Source organism: Trachypithecus francoisi, unplaced genomic scaffold, assembly GCF_009764315.1.
Source record: "Trachypithecus francoisi isolate TF-2019V2 unplaced genomic scaffold, Tfra_2.0 Lachesis_group13, whole genome shotgun sequence".
Lineage (NCBI taxonomy): Eukaryota > Metazoa > Chordata > Mammalia > Primates > Cercopithecidae > Trachypithecus > Trachypithecus francoisi.
The window spans coordinates 21,896,617-21,917,531 of NW_022681458.1; the positions used below are offsets into that span (position 1 = coordinate 21,896,617).

The window sequence follows — 20,915 nt, forward strand, 5'->3', positions numbered from 1 at the left end:
TCAGCCTCCCGAGTAGGTGGGATTACAGGCATGTGCCACCACATCCAGCTAAGTTTTGTATTTTTAGTAGAGATGGTTTCACCATGTTGCCAGGCTGGTCTTGAACTCCTGACCTCAAGTGATACACCCAGTTTGGCCTCCCAAAGTGTTGGGATTACAGGCATGAGCCACCACACTCACCCCACAAGTTTCATTTTGAAGTAGTCCAGGGGCCTTGGTACTGCAAGGGGTGAGGACTATGGATCAAATAGTGATGGTTTTAAATGGGAGGGAATAAAGTCTGCAAAATTTCCCCAGATTATTTTGAAGAGCTCCTCTCCTCCCCACCCCTCCTATCCTACTTTCTACAGCCTGGTCTAGGGGCAGGAAATCTGGAAGAAGATTCTCGGAGGAGGGACCCAGAACTCAGCTCCCCAGTTAATGGCTAATGGAATTTGCACAACAGCTGGGCAAAGGTGAAAAGGCGGTGCCCTGCCCCAAATTCCTTATACCTTTGCTCCGCTTCATTGACACCCCCACCCTCTCCCCACCTTCTCCCCACCCCAGGCTTCACTCAAACTCTGACCTCTTACTCTCTGCTTAACTCTGGTCCCAGGCAGCCAAGACAAAGCGAAAGGCAGGGCAGCATGAGCCGATCACCCTTCAATCCCAACCAACTCCGATCAGTGGGCTCCCAGGATGCCCTGGCTCCCCTGCCTCCACCTGCTCCCCAGAATCCCTCCACCCACTCTTGGGACCTTCTGTGTGGATCTCTGCCCTGGGGCCTCAGCTGTCTTCTGGCTCTGCAGGTAGGAGGCAGAGGTGCAGGAGTTGGTGCTGCCTGATGGTGTGTGTGGGGAAGTAGGTGTAGATGTGAAAGCCTCTGGAAGTATTGCAGGTATTTCCACTTCTCTGAAGACTGCCCTCCCCATTCCTCCACCTGCAGCATGTCTTGGTCATGGCTTCTCTGCTCTGTGTCTCCCACCTGCTCCTGCTTTGCAGTCTCTCCCCAGGAGGACTCTCTTACTCCCCTTCTCAGCTCCTGGCCTCCAGCTTCTTTTCATGTGGTGTGTCTACCATCCTGCAAACTTGGATGGGCAGCAGGTGAGAGGAACCTCCCTGGAGAGAGGAGGCAGAGTCCTGGAGGGTGGGAGAGGTTTGGGGGAGCCTTGTTGGCTGCCACATATTTCCAGATCTGCTGGGGCTGCTGTTCCTACAGGCTGCCTCTTGTCCAGGCTCCATCCTTAGAGTTCCTTATCCCTGCTCTGGTGCTGACCAGCCAGAAGCTACCTCTGGCCATCCAGACACCTGGAAACTGTGAGCACAGAACAAGGGCAAGGGGTAAGGGTGGGGCTGGGTTCTCATCTGAGTGTGCAGGTGTAAGTGGGTGCAGGATTGAGATTGGGCAGTGGTGAGACTGTGAGGCACTGTAGGGGGTCTCCATCCCATTCATCTTTCTCTTCTCCATGCCCCAAACTTTTCCTAGCCTCCCTCATGATGCACCTGTGTAGAGGACCTAGCTGCCATGGCCAGCGGCACTGGAACACTTCTCTCCAGGAGGTGGGTGTCTGGAGGTGAGAAGGGATAAGGGTGGTGCCAGGCTTCGGGGAGCTCTTGTTTCCATTATGCAGAGACTGAGAAGCTCCTGGAAAGGAGTTGGGGGAGGAACCCATATCTAGAATTAGGAAGACCAGGCTGAGGCCAGTTTGATTGAACAGAATGTTTTCTCTCCAACCTCTCCTCTCTTCTACCAGGTGTCCGGGGCAGTGGTGGTATCTGGGCTGCTGCAGGGCACGATGGGGCTGTTGGGGAGTCCTGGCCGTGTGTTCCCCCACTGTGGGCCCCTGGTGCTGGCTCCCAGCCTGGTTGTGGCAGGGCTTTCTGCCCACAGGGAGGTAGCCCAGTTCTGCTCTGCTCACTGGGGGTTGGCCTTGCTGTACGTGAGTCCTGAGAGGCATGGGATGGTGCCCAGTGGGGGTGTATGGGAGGACTAGGGGAGGGCAGAGCTACTGGTCCTATCAGATTCAGCAGCGACTGGAATAGGGACATATTTTATATTTGGAATCCAAGACTTTCCCTAGATTCATCTGGTCTCCTTGACTTTCACACTGTTTTCTGCTGTCCCCTAAGGTGACTTCCTATTCCTTCCATGGGAGTTTCTTTCTCTGGGACCACCCCCCCCCTTTATGGTATTCTGCCTACCCCCACCTCGTTTCCCATCCTTCAGGATACCCAATGCCTCTTGCTCCTAAAACATTCTCTCTCTTAGGGTTGTCCTGCTCATGGTGGTCTGTTCTCAGCACCTGGGCTCCTGCCAGTTTCATGTGTGCCCTTGGAGGCGAGCTTCAGCTTCATCAACTCACACTCCTCTCCCTGCCTTCCGGCTCCTCTCGGTATGTGTGGGTCTGGACAGGGCAGTAGAGGTCAGAAGGGCTGGCCTGGAGTGCTCACTCCATCCCCTACCTTTTGGCTTCTGTCTAACCCTCCAAGGGTGGCTCAGAAGGTTCTGGGGGAGGAGTTCTTTCCTCAGTCTCGCCGCTCAGGTGCTGATCCCAGTGGCCTGTGTGTGGATCGTTTCTGCCTTTTTGGGGTTCAGTGTTATCCCCCAGGAACTGTCTGCCCCCACCAAGGCACCGTGGATTTGGCTGCCTCACCCAGGTAGGTTTTCTCCTAGTCCTCCATTCTCTTGTTCAAATAAAGGTATCTATTTATTTGAATTCAAAGAACTTAATGGATTTTATTTCTGAGTTAAATGCTGTGTTTTTTCAAAACATATAGGAGAGAGAAATTACCAGTCTGAGAGACAGACAATGCTAGCCCCTCAGTGCAGGTGTTTTGTTGTTGTTGTTGTTGTTTGTTTGAGACAGGGTCTCACTCTGTCACACAAGCTGGAGTGCATGGCATGATCATGGCTCCCTGCAGCCTCAACCTCCCAGGTGCAGGTGATCCTCCCACATAAGCCTCCAGAGTAGCTGGGACTACAGGTGTGTGTCACCATGCCGACTTTTGTTTGTTTTTTGTAGAGACAGGGTTTCAACATGTTGCCCAGGCTGGTCTCAGACTCCTGGGCTCAAGCGATCTGCTTGATTAAGTGCTGGGATTACAGGCATGAGCCACTGTGCCCCATCCCACTGCAGGTGTTTTATTTGGGTCAGTGTTAGGAGACAGACATCTATTGTTTCTGTAACTCCCTATACTCACTACCAATACTCCTTACCCAATGACATTTATGTTACCAGCCCCTATGGGCATTTGACTTGGCAACCTATGCATAAAGATTGCTTTTGAGGCGTTGTATGTGAAATTTGCTCATTCTTCAATTTATTTATTTATTTATTTATATTTGCTCATTCTTCTATTTATTTATTTATTTATTTATTTATTTAGACAGGGTCTTGCTGTGTCACCCAGGCTGAGAGCATTGATGCAAACATGGCTCACTGCAGCCTCAACCTCCTTGGCTCAGGTTATCCTTGTGCCTCAGCCCCACAAGTAGCTGGGATTACAGATGTGCATCACTATGCCTGGCTAGTTTTTGTGTTTGTTGTTTTGTAAAGATGGGATTTCACCATGTTGTCCAGGCTGGTTTTTCATTAATTTATTTTTTTATTTTTTATTTATTTATTTTTTTTTGAGACGGAGTCTCGCTCTGTCGCCCAGGCTGGAGTGCAGTGGCCGGATCTCAGCTCACTGCAAGCTCCGCCTCCCGGGTTCATGCCATTCTCCTGCCTCAGCCTCCCTAGTAGCTGGGACTACAGGCGCCCGCCATCTCGCCCGGCTAATTTTTTGTACTTTTTAAGTGGAGACGGGGTTTCACCGTGTTAGCCAGGATGGTCTCGACCTCCTGACCTCGTGATCCGCCCGCCTCGGCCTCCCAAAGTGCTGGGATTACAGGCTTGAGCCACCGCGCCCGGCTTTCATTAATTTAATAAGGATCTGTTGAGTGCTGATTATGTGCTAGGCACATGATAGGGGACATGGTGATGACCATGACCGACAGGGTACTTACCTTCAGGAAGCTTACAGTCTATTGGGGAACATAGATACTAAAGAGTCACCCAAAGAAATATAAAATTGTCACTGTGGGAACTGTAACCAAAGGAAGATACATTGTGTCCTAAGAGCTTATAATGAAGGCCAGGCGCAGTGGCTCACACCTATAATCCCAGCATTTTGGGAGGCAGAAGCAGGAAGACTGCTTGAGGCAAGGATTTCGAGAGTAGCCTGGGTAACAAAGCAAGACTCCATCTCTACAAAACATAAAAAAATTATCTGGGCCTAGTGGCACATGCTTGTGGGCCTAGCTACTCAGGAGACTGAGGCAGGAGGATCCCTTGAGCCCAGGAGTTGGAGGCTGCAGTGTGCTATGATCGCACCACTGCATTCTAGCCCAGGCGACAGACTGAGACCTTGTTTATAAAAATAAAATAAAATAAAATGCCAGGCGCCATGGCTCACACCTGAAATTCCAGCACTGTGGGAGGCTGAGGTGGGAGGATTGCTTGAGCTCAGGAGTTAGAGACCAGCCTGGGCAACGTAGTGAGACCTTGTCTCTATTAAAAGTAAAAAAAAAATAGCCTGATACAGTGGCACGCACCTTTAGTCCCAGCTACTTGGGAGGCTGAGGTGGGAGGATCGCTTGAGCCCAGGAGATTGAGGCTGCAGTGAGCTATGATTGCACCACTGCACTTCAGCCTGGGGAACAGAGCAAGGACCTGTCTTCAAACGAACAAACAAACCAAAAAACTTATAATAGGGAATTTGAATTTATCAGGGAGGTCAGTAAAGATATTCTTTTTTTTTGTTTTTTGAGATGGAGTTTTGCTCTTGTCGCCCAGGCTGGAGTGCAATGATGTGATCTTGGCTCACCGCAACCTCCACCTTCCAGGTTCAAGTGATTCTCCTGCTTCCACCTCCCAAGTGGCTGGGATTACAGGCATGCACCACCATGCCTGGCTAATTTTGTATTTTTAGTAGAGATGGGGTTTCACCATGTTGGCCAGGTTGGTCACAAACTCCTGACCTCAGGTGATTCACCCACCTCGGCCTCCCAAAGTGCTGGGGTTACAGCCATAAGTCACCGCGCCCGGCCTAAGTAAAGATATTCTTTAGGATGTGGCCACTGATTTGAGATGGAAGACATGAGTAGGAGCTAACTAGACAAAGGCAGGAGGGAAGAGCATTCTAGTTGCAGGATATGCATATGCAAAGGTCCTGTGGTGGCTGGGATCACAGCATGTACAAAGGCCTACAACAAGGCAAGTGTGGTAGGAGTGAAGGAAGTGAGGCAGAGTGTGCTGGGAGATGAGGCTGCAGAGAGAGGGAAGGGCCAGACCAAAGAGGACCTTGTAGACCATGGTAAAGGGATGGGTCTTTCTCCTTAGAGTTCAGTAGTTTTGTCCTAAGACATTATCTTCAAAGACATTGAGGCATCTAGGATTCTTGTGGCACAGGCTGTTGGAGGCAGGGGGTACTCCTGACTTGAGTCTGGCCCCAGAGTGGCTCCTTTTCCTTCCCCAGGTGAGTGGAATTGGCCTTTGCTGACGCCCAGAGCTCTGGCTGCAGGCATCTCCATGGCCTTGGCAGCCTCCACCAGTTCCCTGGGCTGCTATGCCCTGTGTGGCCGGCTGCTGCATTTGCCTCCCCCACCTCCACATGCCTGCAGTCGAGGGCTGAGCCTGGAGGGGCTGGGCAGTGTGCTGGCTGGACTGCTGGGAAGCCCCATGGGCACTGCATCCAGCTTCCCCAACGTGGGCAAAGTGGGTCTTATCCAGGTATGTGGACCTGGGATGGGGGTGGGGTGGGGTGGAGCTAGAGGGGAAGGAGAAGGAAGGGAACTTACATCGATTGATTGCCAGGTGCACCCAGCACCTCACATCAACTGTCTCACTTGGGGAGGTGCCTACGATTAGACTTTGGGCTAAGAGAGTGGGGAGGTGAACGAATCACCATGGAACTCCTGTGCATGAGGCACAGTACCAAGGCTGGGGCAAAGAACCAGTCACATAAAGTTCTGCTCTCTTGGGGACTTCATAGAGGGAGATGCAGACAGTTGAAGGAAAAAAAGTTATTTTTTTAAAAAAGTGGGCCAGGCATGGTGGCTCATGCTGTAATTCTAGCATGTGGGGAGGCTAAGGCAGGCAGACCACTTGAGGCTAGGAATTCAAGACCAGCCTGGCCAACATGGTGAAACCCTGTCTCTACTAAAAATAGCTGGGCATGGTGGCGTGCACCTATAATCCCAGCTACTTGGGAGGCTGAGGCAGGAGAATCGCTTGAGCATGGGAGGCAGAGGTTGCTGTGAGCCAAGACCACACCACTGTACTCCAGCCTGGGCAACAGAGCAAGACTCCATCTCAAAAAATAAAAAATTTTTAAAAAAGTGAAGAAAATTTCAGAAGGTGATAAGTGTTATATAAAAAAATCAGGATAGTGGGATGGAAAGGAAGCACATTTAGACTGGCCAGGGAGGCTTCTTGGAAGAGTAACATTTGAGCTGGGATCCAAATGATGAGAAGGAACCAGTAAGGCAAAGACCTGGGACAGTCAGAGGAAGTGGTTGTGTTTTCCAGTGTCTTTTCTTCATGCAGGCTGGATCTCAGCAAGTGGCTCACTTAGCGGGGCTACTCTGCATGGGGCTTGGACTCTCCCCAAGGTTGGCTCAGCTCCTCACCACCATCCCGCTGCCTGTGCTTGGTGAGTGGATGTATCAACAGGGCTGGTATTGAATTGGTACTCCCCAGTGTGGCCCGATCAGTTCTTTAGGATGGCACCTTTTCTTTCTAAATAGCTTTCCTGGATGGATGGATGGATGGATGGATGGATGGATGGATGGATGGATGAATGGATGGATATGAGCATGTGTCAGTCTCAATTTCTCAGCCTAACATCTTGGTCTCTTGATTGGGCTTCTGGGCTTCCTGAAGAATCAGAAAGCCTCAGACCGGGCATGGTGGCTCACACCTGTAATCCCAGCACTTTGGGAGGCCCAGGCAGGCAGATCACTTGAGGTCAGGAGTTCGAGATCAGCCTGGTCAACATGACAAAACCCTGTCTCTAATAAAAATACAAAAATTAGCCAGGCATGCTGGCTCATGCCTGTAATCCCAGCTACTCAGGAGGCTGAGGCAGGAGAAATCGCTTGAATCCAGGAGTAGGAGGTGGAGGTTGCACCATTGAGCCGAGATTGCACCATTGTACTCCAGCCTGGGTGACAGAGTGAGACTTGTTCTAAAAAAAAAAAAATAATAAATAACTAAATCAGTCTCTTGGGTTTTATTTTTTCCCCACTACAACCTGCTTGCCCTGCAATACTTTACACTATGTGAGCCCCCTTGGTTCCTCCTGACCCCCTTGATTTCTTCTGTATGAGACAGGTGGGGTGCTGGGGGTGACCCAGGCTGTGGTTTTGTCTGCTGGATTCTCCAGCTTCTACCTGGCTGACATAGACTCTGGGCGAAATATCTTCATTGTGGGCTTCTCTATCTTCATGGCCTTGCTGCTGCCAAGATGGTTTCGGGAAGCCCCAGTCCTGTTCAGCACAGGTAGGTGGAAGGGAAGAGGAGTTGCTCAGTAGCAGGAAAGCAAGAAGTTGAGGCTCAGGCTCCCCGGACTCCTGGCCCCACAGCCTTCTCTGGGCTTTGGTGTAAATACTTCATTCATTTGTTTAATGGGTATTTATTGAGCACTATGCTAGCCATTTGGGATACAAAGGTGCCTCCCTTTATTACAGTGTAGTAAAAGAGATGAGATGTGTAGGAAAACAACAAGAAAGGTTCAGATAAAGAGCTATGGTGCTCAGTGGCAAGAGAGATAGTTTCTGTTTGAGGTGATCCAGTAACAGAGCTGGTCTTGAAGGATGGTAAGTTTTAAACATCTTTGGTGAGAAGGTCATTCCTGATGGAGGAACCATCATTTATACAAAGACACAGAAGTGGGAAGTCTTAGGATATGTCCTGAGAGCAGTAAATTGCTTAATTTGTCCCACCCAGTTCTCAACTGGGTGATTTTGCCCCCATGGGGACATTTGGCAATGTCTGGAGACATTTTTGGCTGTTACACATGGAGGAAGAGGGAGTTGTTACTAGGGTTTAGTGCATAGAAAGATGCTGCTAAACATCCTACACTGTACAGGACATCCCCCCTGTACCACCACCCCCAACCAAGAATTATCTGGTCTAAGATGTCAGTAGAACTGAGGTTGAAAAACCCAGGATAGAGCATAGAGGGTAAAAACTGGGAGATGAGGCTGGGGCTTAAATACTAAGCTTTCTAGAGAAAGGGAACCTGGAATAGTCAAAGCATATATGGAGGGTGTGTGGTTGATCAGAACATAGGGTGTTGAGTAGGAATCCTGTGAGAAAGGCCTGGATTTGGAAAGTGGAGAGTAGACAGACAAAGGGTGAGAGGGATGAAATGACAATTCAGAAAGATCTGTCCTTAGTCCAAGACTTAGGTTTAGGTCTGGGAGGGTAAGACTCCTAGGCTTGGATATAGGATCAGAGTTCCCTTCCTGCCTGGCCCCAACCCTTCATAGGCTGGAGCCCCTTGGATGTATTACTGCACTCACTGCTGACACAGCCCATCTTCCTGGCTGGACTCTCAGGCTTCCTACTAGAGAACACAATTCCTGGTAAGTTGAGGCCAGGCCCCAGCAGACTGGGGAGTGGCCAGGAAGCCATCCCTCCCTGGGATGGGCAATGGCCTGACAAACCTCTCTTTTGCAGGCACACAGCTTGAGCGAGGCCTAGGTCAAGGGCTACCATCTCTTTTCACTGCGCAAGAGGCTCGAATGCCTCAGAAGCCCAGGGAGAAGGCTGCTCAAGTGTACAGACTTCCTTTCCCCATCCAAAACCTGTGTCCCTGCATCCCTCAGCCTCTCCGCTGCCTCTGCCCACTGCCTGAAGACCCTGGGGATGAGGAAGGAGGCTCCTCTGAGCCAGAAGAGATGGCAGACTTGCTGCCTGGCTCAGGGGAGCCATGCCCTGAATCTAGCAGAGAAGGGTTTAGGTCCCAGAAATGACCAGTATGCCTACTTCTGCTCTGGTTAATTTAGCACTCTCATCTGCTGGAGAATCAGCTCCCAAACTGTTCTTTCTCATAGGCAGAGGGTATGTGTCTGTGTATTATATGGGCCCGCCTAGAGGTTCCATTTCCCAGTAGGGTGGGTTGCCTTTCCTTGTCTTAATTAGGCCTAGCTATTCCAGAGCAGAGGCCATGATTTAGTGGACCACGAATGAATGAGATTTTGCCTGTGTACTATCAACGCCACTTGAACCCCAGCATTCACTTTAACCCGTATTGAGCATCTCCCATGTGCAAGGTCCTGGAACTACAGGGTTAAGACAGGGTCCATGCCCTCTCAAGGCATTTACGGTTTAAAAAGACCTTTGTAATTACTAACGAAAATGCAAAGCAGAAAGCAGTCTGTAATAAAGATTAACATAATGCTGTGAGAGCAAAGAGGAAGGGATAATGAATTCTGACTGGGGACAGTGGGAAAGGCTTTATGCAAGAAGCAATGAGGATGGCCTTGACAAATGAGGAGGATTTTTGGTTTTTCAGGTTCGAGGCCCAGCTTGAGCAAAGCCATGAGTTGTACAAAGTCCAAGATAGCTGAGGGGTTTCAAATTTCTCAGTAGTGAGCTTAAGTACGGGGATGATGGAGAAATGAGGCAGGAGAGGTAAAGGATGAGATCAGATAATGGGACTTATGCCTGGGAGACTCCTTCCTTCAACAACTCTAGTGCTGGTGGAGGACCTGAGAGAACTTACCCACGGAATTTCAATGCCTTATTTTGTTAAAAAGAGACCGGACAGGTAGCGGAGGGAAGAGAAGTGACTCAAGTTTGACAAATCCAAACCCGGGCTCCCCTTTCCTGCGCCTCGCCCGCTATTCCTTCTACTCGGCCAGCGTGACTCCAAGCCGCCCCACTACCTCTCTACTAGCTGGCCGCCCGGCCTCTCCTCCAGTTACCCTGCCACTGCGGCGCTCCTCTCATCAGCGTCCCACGCCCAGAAGCCCCGCCCATGCCAGGCATAGGCCCCGCCCCTCTGTCCCAAGACCCTGCCTCCTCTTGGGGGGGGGGGAATCGGCCTCTTACTCTAGGCCTTTCGGTTTGCGCGAGCGGGCAAGAGAGCGTGCGTGCGTGCGGCGAGGAGGGTGGGCGCTCTCGCTGCCGCTGACGGTAGGTGGAATCGCACTCGAGTCTGGGTAGGAGCAAGCCAGCGAAGGGCTGCTCAGACGCGGCGGGTTGGGCCTGGCTCGGGGGTTTTCTCCCTGGAGGGAGCGCGCGCTGCCGGGGACCAGGGCAGGCCTGCGGAGGTAGGCGGGGCCGCGCGTGCGCAGTCCGCCGGCTGCGGCCAGGCGTGGATGGTGGGGCTCGAGTGAAGGTATTCCTTGGCCGCCTGTGTGGTGCGACGAAGCCTCCAGTGGCCGGCTTTGTTGCCCCTTGAAGGATCCCGAGCCGCGTCCCAGTGCAGCCAGTGCTGTAGAAATGGGAAGGCGGATGGCGAAGGCTCTTCTAGCTGGGGCGGGTGGAAGCAGGACGCCTGGCGGCTCCTGGGGTGGGGCTGTGATTACGGGACCTAGGGTTCGCGCTCTCCCAGGGGGACCGGGCAGGGCCCAGCCGGGATGCTCTCTGGGCCCCTACTGCCCTCTGCAGGGCGTCGGAGGAACTGCCCAGAGGAGTCACTGCTGAGGAGCGGAACTCGATGCAGATAACGGTTCTCAAGGGACCCCTCCGCCGGGATGCCCCTCAGCGCCCCTCCACTCAAGAGAAATAAACCCGTAAATCTGGTTAATATGGATGCTAAAGGCAACCTTGAAGGAAAAAAAGAAAAGGGTGAAATGTGGAGGCCTCGGACGCAGGACGGGACGCGTGTGGTGGGAGCAGGCAGCCAGGGTCTGGTGCCCAATGTGTCAGGCCGCCTTTTTATAGGGCCGGTTACTGCTGGCCGCATTTTAAACTCCTCCCCCTTTACTCAACAAACAAACAAAACCCATCAATTTGAGGGTTCTGAACTTCCGGGCTTTCCGAAGGAATGGGCTAGAATAGTAAACCCAATTTTGGCAACGGAGTACACTGAGTACACTGGGGTGTGCCCGTAAGGGAGATGAAAGGGTTTGGCGACTTTATTTGCATTTGTGACCTTTGGCAATGTGGAGCTCTTGTCCAGCTAGGACTAGCTTAATCATCCCATGACCACTTCTGTCCCCATAAGAGCAGCATGTGGGAAATGTGACGGAAACACCATCCTCCAAACACAAGGCTTTGAGGATGCCGTAAAGAAAGATCACCATATATATGTATATGTATGCATATATATATGTTATGTCACAAGTCACACTTCAAAAACTAGGGGAAATGACTGTCTTAATCAGACTTAATAAGGAATTTCTTTATTTACATTCTAAATTTTTCCTTCCTGGTACTTCTCTTCATTTTGTATTTGTAGGCTGGATTAATGAAGGAAATTGTCATCTTTTTTTTCTCCGCCACAGGGAAAACAATCACATTCTCTGTCAAGCAGCCGTAGTTCTGATTGTCTACTAGGTTAAGCCTACTACTTTAGCTGCTGAGATAGAAAAGTTGTTTTGCAGGGGTTTCAGGCTGGGCATGGTGTTATTGGTGGCAGTGCACTGGAGTGGGAAGGTGGAGGATGCGTTAAATGGAAGTTAATTCAGTCTTTACCTCTGTGATGTGCTCTGCCTTGTATTCATGATTTCCTAGTCATTCTGGTTCTTGTTGAAATGAAATTTAGGTCTTTTCTGTTGCTCCTGGACACAGGTTCTTAGCTCTTTTTTGTGTCATGGATCCCTTTGAGAGTTTGATGATAGCTGTAGACCTCTTTCCCCCTCCCCGTGCATATATGCATGTATGCATAACATTTTCATACAATTCTAGAGGATTCACATGCATTGACTCTAGATTAAGAATCGCTGTTTTAGGGATTTAAAAAAAAAAAATCCTGAGAGCTTCCTAAACTCTGTTTTTAGATAATGATCAAACACTTTGAATTTCCTGGCCCTGACACTATGATTTATGATGTTTTATAAGACAAGAACTATTCCTTCTCTTCTAGTTCTGGGAAAGGGTAGCCGTGACATATTTATTAGCAATGTGATAAAAGTGGAATAAGAAGGGTTTAGTTTTCCACATTATGCTATAGTATTAGAAAGCAGAAATACTAACAGCAACATGTTGAGGCTTAAACACTGTAGAAGAAAGATTTCCTGTCCTCTAGGAACATAATATGGGGGAAAAAACCCCTCAAGATTTTAAATATACTTTTAGTGGCCAAAGGTAGTAAAGTCAGTGCTCAGCTGGTTGTATACTGGGAGAACGTAAATCCATGCCTTCTGTTTTATCAGGGAGGATTTTCATGAGATTTTAGTTGATACAGAGTGGTTTAGGTGGTACCCTCCTTAGGCCAGCATGACCCTGAGGCACTTTACTAAATGAGGACTTTTTTGCAGATGGAAGAACTGGAGCAAGGTCTGTTGATGCAGCCGTGGGCGTGGCTACAGCTTGCTGAGAACTCCCTCTTGGCCAAGGTTTTTATCAGCAAGCAGGGCTATGCCTTGTTGGTTTCAGATCTTCAACGGGTGTGGCATGAACAGGTGGACACTAGTGTGGTCAGCCAGCGAGCCAAGGTAAGTATGAAGAGAAGTACTACTGTGAGGTGGTGGGGGATACCATTCTTTCCTAGTGAAGGTCCGGGATGTGAACATTAACCAGCTTGCTGGCCTGTAGTTTCCCAAGGAAGGTTGAATTGGGTTGAGACAATTCCAGTTAATGTCCTGTACTTCTGCCTGTAGCCCTGGAATCTTCATGTGTGTGTGTGTGTGTGTGTGTGTGAGAGAGAGAAAGAGAGAGAAAAGTTAGTTTCTCTACCCTATGCATGATAATGAATATATTATTTGATCTAGATAGACCTTTTTTTTTTTTGCCCCAGGCAGAATTTTGAAGTAGGCCAGTTGATCTTTGTGACTCTCTTCTTTTTGTTTTCTTCTTTCCCGTTGTGATGTTTTTATCTTCTCTCCCTTTCCTCTCATGTCCGTTGTCTTCATGTTAACCAGTGCTTTCCTTTGCTGTTACTTATGAGGGAATTAGTTTCCTATTAGCACCCTTACTGTGTACCACTGCTGTCTCTTTAGGAGCTGAACAAGCGGCTCACTGCTCCTCCTGCGGCTTTCCTCTGTCATTTGGATAATCTGCTTCGCCCATTGTTGAAGGACGCTGCTCACCCTAGCGAAGCTACCTTCTCCTGTGATCATGTGGCAGATGCACTGATTTTACGGGTGCGGAGTGAGCTCTCTGGCCTCCCCTTCTATTGGAATTTCCACTGCATCCTAGCTAGTCCTTCCCTGGTAAGTGCAATTTGAATATGGGGTTGGGGGAGGGATGCCAGTTGCTTTGAGATGAAGCTTTAGGTGCTTTTATTTTTTTTGCAAACTTTGAAATTCTCCAATCAGAAAACTTTCCTTGACTAGACAGAAGACAAAAAGGATTATTGACTGTTACATCCTTTCCTTGCAAAAGGAGCAGAGTATTGAGTGTCTTTTTGCATTGATTAATTTATTCAGTTTTTTTTTTTTTTTTTTTGAGACAGAGTCTTGCTCTGTTGCTCAGGCTGGAGTGCAGTGGCGTGATCTTGGCTCCCTGCAAGCTCCCTCTTCCCGAGTTCACGCTGTTCTCCCGCCTCAGCCTCCCAAGTAGCTGGGACTACAGGCACCTGCCATTGCACCCGGCTAATTTTTTGTATTTTTAGTAGAGATGGGGTTTCACCATTCACAGGATGGTCTCAATCTTCTGACCTTGTGATCCACCCGCCTTGGCCTCCCAGAGTGCTGGGATTACCGGCGCGAGCCACTGTGCCCAGCCAATTTATTCAGCATTTTAAAAGCATCTACTATGGGCTAATTGTTGGTTATCCAGACCTGAAACAATATAGCCTCTTCCTGGAGTTCATAATCTAGTGAGAAGACAAACAGGAAATTATGATAAAGTATGATAGGTTCTTTGATTGAGGTAGACCCTGGATGGTTGAGGATTGGAGAAGACCTCTTTGAAGAGACTATTACTGAGCTGAGTTTTGAAGATGAGTAGGATAAAATAAATAGAAAAGTCATTGTAGGCGAGAGGTGTAGAGATGTGTAAGTGAGGGGCAAGTTCGGGAACTTCATGACTGCTGTGTAGATAGGAAGGCATGAGAAGTGAGGGAGGCAGTGGCCAGATCTTGAAGGATTCTAATGAGTTTGGATTTTATCTCAAAGGCAACAGGATTCACTGAAAAACTTTAAACAGGAATTTTATATGATCCAATTCATGGTTTATCAAGAATATTCTGGCAACAGGGTAGAATATGTACCAGTGTTAGGTACCTTTCTAAACATTATCTCATCATTTAATCCTTGCAACTGTCCTTCAGGATAAGTATTATTGTCCCTGTTTTTCAGAGTAGGATACTGACATTGAAAGTAACTTGTCCAAAGCCATCAGCTTATGAATAAATGAGCTGGAATTTGAATCCCAGAATAGTCTGGTCCAAAGCCTCATTTTTAGAGAGTAGGGGGATAATATCCTCTACTAACTCATAGCTTTATGTTTCCCAAGAGATTTTATTAGAAATTAAGAGTGGACGTTAAAGACTAGTTTTCTGGAATAACAGACAGGGTTTCAGTCAGTAGCACTTTAGGGGACAGGGTCTTCTTTGCGAAGCCTAAGAGTATAGATTTGTTAGCAGAGGGATCGGAAGACAAGAGGACATCATTTTTTTCTTCTTTAGTCTCCCACAGGGGATGTGATGCTTTGACATCAATAGAAGACTGGATAGAAAGACTTTGAGAAACTGTTTGCTCATGTTTATTTTTGATCTGGAGCCCAGTAAAACTAGAACTGAGTGCTGAGAGAATTACTTATTCATTTATTAACTTCTAAGGCCTATCAACAGTGCTTAGCATATACTCACATTTGTTTATTTTAATTGAATTTCTTGTGAAATATTCCATCTTGCAAATAAATAAAATTTAAAAAATAAATTAAAAAATAAAATTAAAAATTTTTTTTTGTAGAGATGGGGGTCTCTCTGTGTTGACCAGGGTGGTCTCGAATTCCTCACCTCAAGCAGTCCTCCTGCCTTGGCTTCCCAAGGTGTTTGGATTACAAGCCTGGCCCCATCCCATATTTTATCTATTTCATTTAAAACATTTAAACTTTCTAAGTAACACCAGGGGGCAGTGTTTCCTCAATAATGTTTGTTCTGGGACCAAACCATTTGAGTGACCTTTGGGGAATCCCTAGCAATAGCTAGTCTCATTTTGCATTACATGGACCTAGAAACGCAGAATACGTAGTGTGATTGTGGAAGCAGTTCTCCTTGGAGGCTCATGGACTCTAATAGTTTCTTCTTTCAAAAGAATACAGTAAGGAACACTTATGTTCCTTACAGTATAATGATATTACAATTATAATATATAATATCTTTTTTATAATATAGATTAGCATATAATATATGTAATATATAATACATATTATGTTAACATATGTTATATTAATCTATATTAAGATAATATATAATGATATGTAATATATATTATATAATATGTAATGATACAATATAACATGTAATATAGAATACAATATAATATAAAAGTATGTAAAGAAAAACTAGCTATTCTAGGCAAATTCCTCTAATTGGGGAACTACATTAAAGGAAAGAGACATCAGTGTTTAGGGAGGGATGAGTCTTGGTTTACCATAGGAAGAAATTAGATTTGAGCAATTGATGAACAATTGTACTTCAAGTTAAAATAAAATACTTACCATTAAAAGAATGCCCCCCTAGGGAAATGCCTGAACCTGAGAGAGCTTTATATGGAAAAAGAGCCAGTGGACACGGGTAAGGATGTAGGTGGATACTATTTCAGGCTTGTGTGTATGTCTGTAAGGTCACACAGTCATAATTTTTGTTTGTAACTCATTCTTGTGATCGTTTTCATTTAATTTTTTTGAATGAGTAATTCTTGAAAAAAGCAAACATTTCAAACAGCATATAAGTGTATACAGTGAAAAAATAGATCTTTCTACCCCTTTCCCTAGTCCCTCGTTTTCTTTTTTCAAAGCAACTACCAATATCAGCTTCTTGTGAATTCTTAAAGCTATATGTGTATATACTGTATATATATCCTCATATAACCAAATATATATCTGTGTATATATGTATTTTTTGACAAATAGTATCATGCTGTACACACTGTTTAGTACCTTCCTTTTTTCACTTAATTGTAGAACTTATCCACCGCTTCACTTGGCCAGTCTTAAAAAAAAAGAACTTAGCGATTATTCATATCAACACATTCAGAGGACCTACCTTTGTGTTTTCTTTCTTTTTTTTTTTTGAGACGGAGTCTCGCTCTGTCGCCCAGGCTGGAGTGCAGTGGCATGATCTCGGCTCACTGCACGCTCCGCCTCCCGGTTCATGCCATTCTCCTGCCTCAGCCTCCAGAGTAGCTGGGACTACAGGCGCCCACGACCACGCCCGGCTAATTTTTTGTATTTTTAGTAGAGACGGGGTTTCACTGTGTTAGCCAGGATGGTCTTGATCTCCTGACCTCGTGATCCACCCAACTCGGGCTCCCAAAGTGCTGGGATTACAGACGTGAGCCACCGCGCCCAGCCTGTGATTTTTAATGGCAACATAGCATTTAATTTCATGAATGTATCATATATTTAATTGATCTGCTGTTAGTAGGCACCTAAGTCTTTTGTTGTTATGTATCGTAACTATCCTTGTATTTACTTTTTCTGCATGTAAATGTGTGAGTAAATTCCCCTAAGTGGAATAGCTGGGTCAATAATATTTGTATCTTTTAATCTTGCCACATAACATAATGCCAAATTGTCTTTCAGAGACATTATGCAGCTTAACTCCTTCCAGTTGTACAGAAAAGAGGAGAATACCGGTTCCTCATACTTCTCCAGCATAACATACTCACATTAACAAGCTAATGGTTCCTAAGTCTGCAAGGGTATTATGGAATATGTTAGGTTTTGGGTCTCTGTTTGCTTGCTTGCTCTCTCTCTCTCCCCCTCTCCCCGTCCTTTTCTTTCTTTTTCTTTCAAGATGAAGTCTCATCATATTGCCCAGGTTGGTCTTGAATTCCTCAGTTCAAGCGATCCTCTCACACTGGCTTACCGAAGAGTTGGAATTATAGCATAAGCCTCCGCGCTTGGCCCCAGGTCTCTGTGTTCTAACACTGAGTCCATCTTCATTTATAACAGACTTCATCTCTTTCTGTTTCCTGTTGTCTGTTCTTTCTAATATCGAATATAAATTTTGATATTCCACATTTTAGCTTTCAGATTTGTCATGTCTTTGGACATTTTTTGATTCCTAGGAGCCACATCCAAAGGTTTCTTTTCTTGTCTTTTTTTTTGTGAGACGGAGTCTCGCTCTGTCGCCCAGGCTGGAGTGCAGTGGTGCGATCTTGTCTCACTGCAAGCTCCGCCTCCCGGGTTCACGCCATTCTCCTGCCTCAGCCTCCGGAGTAGCTGGGACTACAGGCGTCCGCCACCATGCCCGGCTAATTTTTTGTATTTTTAGTAGAGACGGGGTTTCACTGTGTTAGCCAGGATGGTCTCGATCTGCTGACCTCGTGATCCACCTGCCTCAGCCTTCCAAAGTGCTGGGATTACAGGCAGGAGCCACCGCACCTGGCCCCAAAGGTTTCTTAGTGGCAGAAAGAGATAGGTTTTGGAACCAGCAGACTTGAATTTGTAACTCAGCTCCACCACTTTGAGACTACTTGTATTAATTTGGATACGTACTGAATTTTTATGATTCAGTTTCTTCATCTGTAAAATAAATCAATCACAACCTTACTATTGAGTCGTGAGGATTAAATAAAGGCACATATGAAATGTTACTTATGTTTAGCCTTGTAGTGGACCTGTGAGGGCAAATATTTCAACTCCATAACTTTTCGTTTTAAAAGAGATGCTGGGGCCAGGCACAGTGGCTCACTCCTATAATCCCAACACTTTGGGAAGCCGAGACAGGCGGATCACCTGAGGTCAGGAGCTTGAGACCAGCCTGGCCAACATAGTGAAACCCCGTCTCTACTAAAAATACAAAAATTAGCCGGGCATGGTGGCGCATGCCTGTAATCTTAGCTACTCAGGAGGCTGAGGCAAGATAATTGCTTGAACCCAGGAGGTGGAGGTTGCAGTGAGCTGAGATTGTGCCATTGAACTCCAGCGTGGCCAGAGGGAGACTCTGTCTTTAAATAAATAAATAAATAAATAAATAAAAGAGATGCTGGGGATGATGACTCATGCCTATAATCCCATCAGTTTGGGAGGCCAAGGCAGGAGGATTCCTTGAGACCAGCAGTTTGGGACCAGCCTGGGCAACACAGTGAAACCCGTATCTACAAGAAAATAAAAAAATAAAAAAAATAGCTGGGTGTGGTGGCATGTGCCTGTAGTCCTAGCTACTTGGAAGGCTGAAGTGGGAGAATTACTTGAGCCCAGGAGTTCAAGGCTGCAGTAAGCTGTGATGGCACTACTGTACTCCAGCCTTCACTGTATCTCCTGATACGATTCATCTTGATCTTTTTTGTTTATTTGTTTGTTTGTTTATGAGATGGGGGTCTTACTATGTTGCCCAGGCTGGTCTTGAACTCCTGGGCTTAAGTGATTCTCCCTCTTTAACCTGTAGAGTAGCTGGGATTACAGGTGTGTACCACCACATCCAGCTTGATTCATCTTGAGATGGAGACCTATCATTCTGTTCCCCTGCTTATGACTTATGAACATTTCTATGGAAAATCTGAAGACTTTGGAGAAAATTATGAATAGCTTTTCCTCTGAAAAAGATTAGCAACTCCTGTTTTTATATCTATTACACTTCCTAACCTCCTTAACTGTTGTGAGCTCTTTGATGGCAGTGGCCTCATAGGGTCAGAGTACATATTAGGAACCCAGTAGATACCTGTTGAATTGACTGATGAACTGTATATCTTCATATATTGCTGTCTATCAATTACGGGAAGTGTCCCTGACATCCTAAAGCACTTCAAGATTTTTCCTTATAGTGTCTGTGGATTTGCTTTGAACTCTTTACTCATTATTATCATTATTATTATTATTATTATTATTTTTGAGACGGAGTCTCACTCTGTCACCCAGGCTGGAGTGCAGTGGCGCGATATTGGCTCACTGCAAGCTCCACCTCCCGGGTTCATGCCATTCTCCTGCCTCAGCCTCCCAAGTAGCTGGGACTACAGGCGCCCGCCACCTCGCCTGGCTAGTTTTTTTTTTGTATTTTTTTTAGTAGAGACAGGGTTTCACCATGTTAGCCAGGATGGTCTCTATCTCCTGACCTTGTGATCCGCCCGTGTCAGCCTCCCAAAGTGCTGGGATTACAGGCTTGAGCCACCGTGCCCGGCCTATTATCATTATTATTATTATTGTTATTTGAGATGGAGTCTCTCCCTGTCACCCAAGCTGGAGTGCAGTGGCATGATCTCGGCTCACTGCAGCCTCTGCTTCTCAGGTTCAAGTGATTCTTGTGCCTCAGCCTCCCGAGTAGCTGGGACTACAGGCGCGTGCCACCATGTCTGGCTAATTTTTTGTATTTTTAGTAGAGACAGGTTTCACCATGTTGGTCAGGCTGATCTCTCATTCCTGGCTTCAAGTGATCTACCCACCTCAGCCTCCCAAAGTGCTGGGATTTTTTTACACATTTTATCTAGTCTCTCATATGCCCATTAACACATATTTTCAAAATTTCTATTGATCATTAAGTTAAGGCTATCTGGTGTAAGGGAAATCATTTTAGTGTTCCTATGACTTTGAAATGAATTATACCTCAGTAATTCAGAATGATGTAACCCAATCCTGTGAAATTATTTTGGCAGTTACAGTATTTACTGATAAAAAAACTTTTTAAAAACCAAATAGACATTGGGGTCTGATAGATAATTTCAGTTGCCTGGTATGGCATTATCATATTTAATTAGACATGGTATTAATTAAAATCTGTTCCTTGTCATGTTTCATGTTGTTATATAATATTTACTGTCACTTAAAGAAATTTATACTGAGGTAGCTATCCAGAGGGAAGCTGGTTATTAATTTAGGAGTTTCTGTTGTTTCAGTGCTGCCACCAATTAGATGGTGTTGCTGCTTGGGTAGTAATGACAATTATTTCAATTCAACTCATCAAATATTCACTGTCATTTATACAAGTATTTGCCTGTTTTCCTCCTGATCTACTTAAACAGTACCAAACTTTTTTTTTTTTTTTTTGAGATAAGGTCTCACTCCGTCACCTAGGCTGGAGTGCAGTGGTGTGATCTCAGCTCACTGCAACCTCCACCTCCTGGGCTCAAGCAGTTCTCCCACCTCAGTCTCCCAAGTAGCTGAAAATACAGGCACGGCTCACCACACCTGGCTAATTTTTTATATTTTTAGTAGAGATGGGGTTTCACCATGTTGCCCAGGCTGGTCTCAAACTCCTAAGCTCAAGCGATCCGCCTACCTCGGCCTCTCAGAGTGCTGGGATTACAGGTGTGAGCCACCATGCCTGCCCAGCAGGACCAAATTTAACAAAACAATTCCTAGGAAAGAAGATTGAGTGTAGAGCAGATAAATTTTTCCAAAGCTGAACTTCTGCCACATTCTGAACAGTACTTCCTAGAGGGTTAAGTTTTTGCTAAGGACCTCAATTGGGGGTCAGTGCCAGGTTGGGATGTGCTGTGTGGTAGAAGGAAGAGTCTAGTATCTATAGCTGGACTTTATTTCTGGCTTTCCCCTCTGTGCCAGAACCCTTCCATTTCTTGGTTCTTGGTTTTGGTATAAAAGCTGCTGCCACTAACTTCCTTTCTTTCCACCTCCCCACATCCAGTCTTTTCTAATCTAACAGAAATG

At 46.6% G+C, this 20,915-nt stretch overlaps 2 protein-coding genes across 10 annotated transcripts in view; both read left to right on the forward strand.

The window, feature by feature from the left end:
- Positions 1-109: 109 nt before the first annotated feature.
- On the forward strand, positions 110-9,447 carry SLC23A3 (solute carrier family 23 member 3). 7 transcript variants are annotated; one of them, XM_033230185.1, is made up of 13 exons: positions 110-455; positions 596-788; positions 982-1,083; positions 1,173-1,296; positions 1,466-1,539; positions 1,734-1,915; positions 2,249-2,372; positions 2,523-2,637; positions 5,500-5,753; positions 6,570-6,675; positions 7,356-7,523; positions 8,516-8,611; positions 8,706-9,447. In XM_033230185.1, exons 1-13 carry the CDS (start codon positions 421-423, stop codon positions 8,999-9,001), a joined length of 1,869 nt encoding a protein of 622 aa, XP_033086076.1. In that variant the 5' UTR covers positions 110-420; the 3' UTR covers positions 9,002-9,447. The 7 variants fall into 7 exon arrangements, with proteins under 7 accessions (XP_033086076.1, XP_033086075.1, XP_033086078.1 ...); XM_033230184.1 differs by having other exon boundaries at positions 111-455; positions 926-1,083; positions 1,199-1,296; XM_033230187.1 differs by having other exon boundaries at positions 111-455; positions 1,199-1,296.
- Positions 9,448-9,534: 87 nt separating this feature from the next.
- Positions 9,535-20,915, forward strand: part of NHEJ1 (non-homologous end joining factor 1) — a 94,731-nt gene continuing 83,350 nt past the window's right edge. The window contains exons 1-3 of one of the 3 annotated variants that reach the window (XM_033230192.1): positions 9,535-10,166; positions 12,458-12,634; positions 13,139-13,351. In XM_033230192.1, the coding sequence (XP_033086083.1) occupies positions 12,458-12,634; positions 13,139-13,351 (390 nt within the window). In that variant the 5' untranslated portion in view covers positions 9,535-10,166. Of the gene's footprint in view, positions 10,167-10,283; positions 10,304-10,349; positions 10,769-12,457; positions 12,635-13,138; positions 13,352-20,915 lie in introns of those variants that run through there. The other 2 variants (XM_033230194.1, XM_033230191.1) reach the window with 2 other exon arrangements.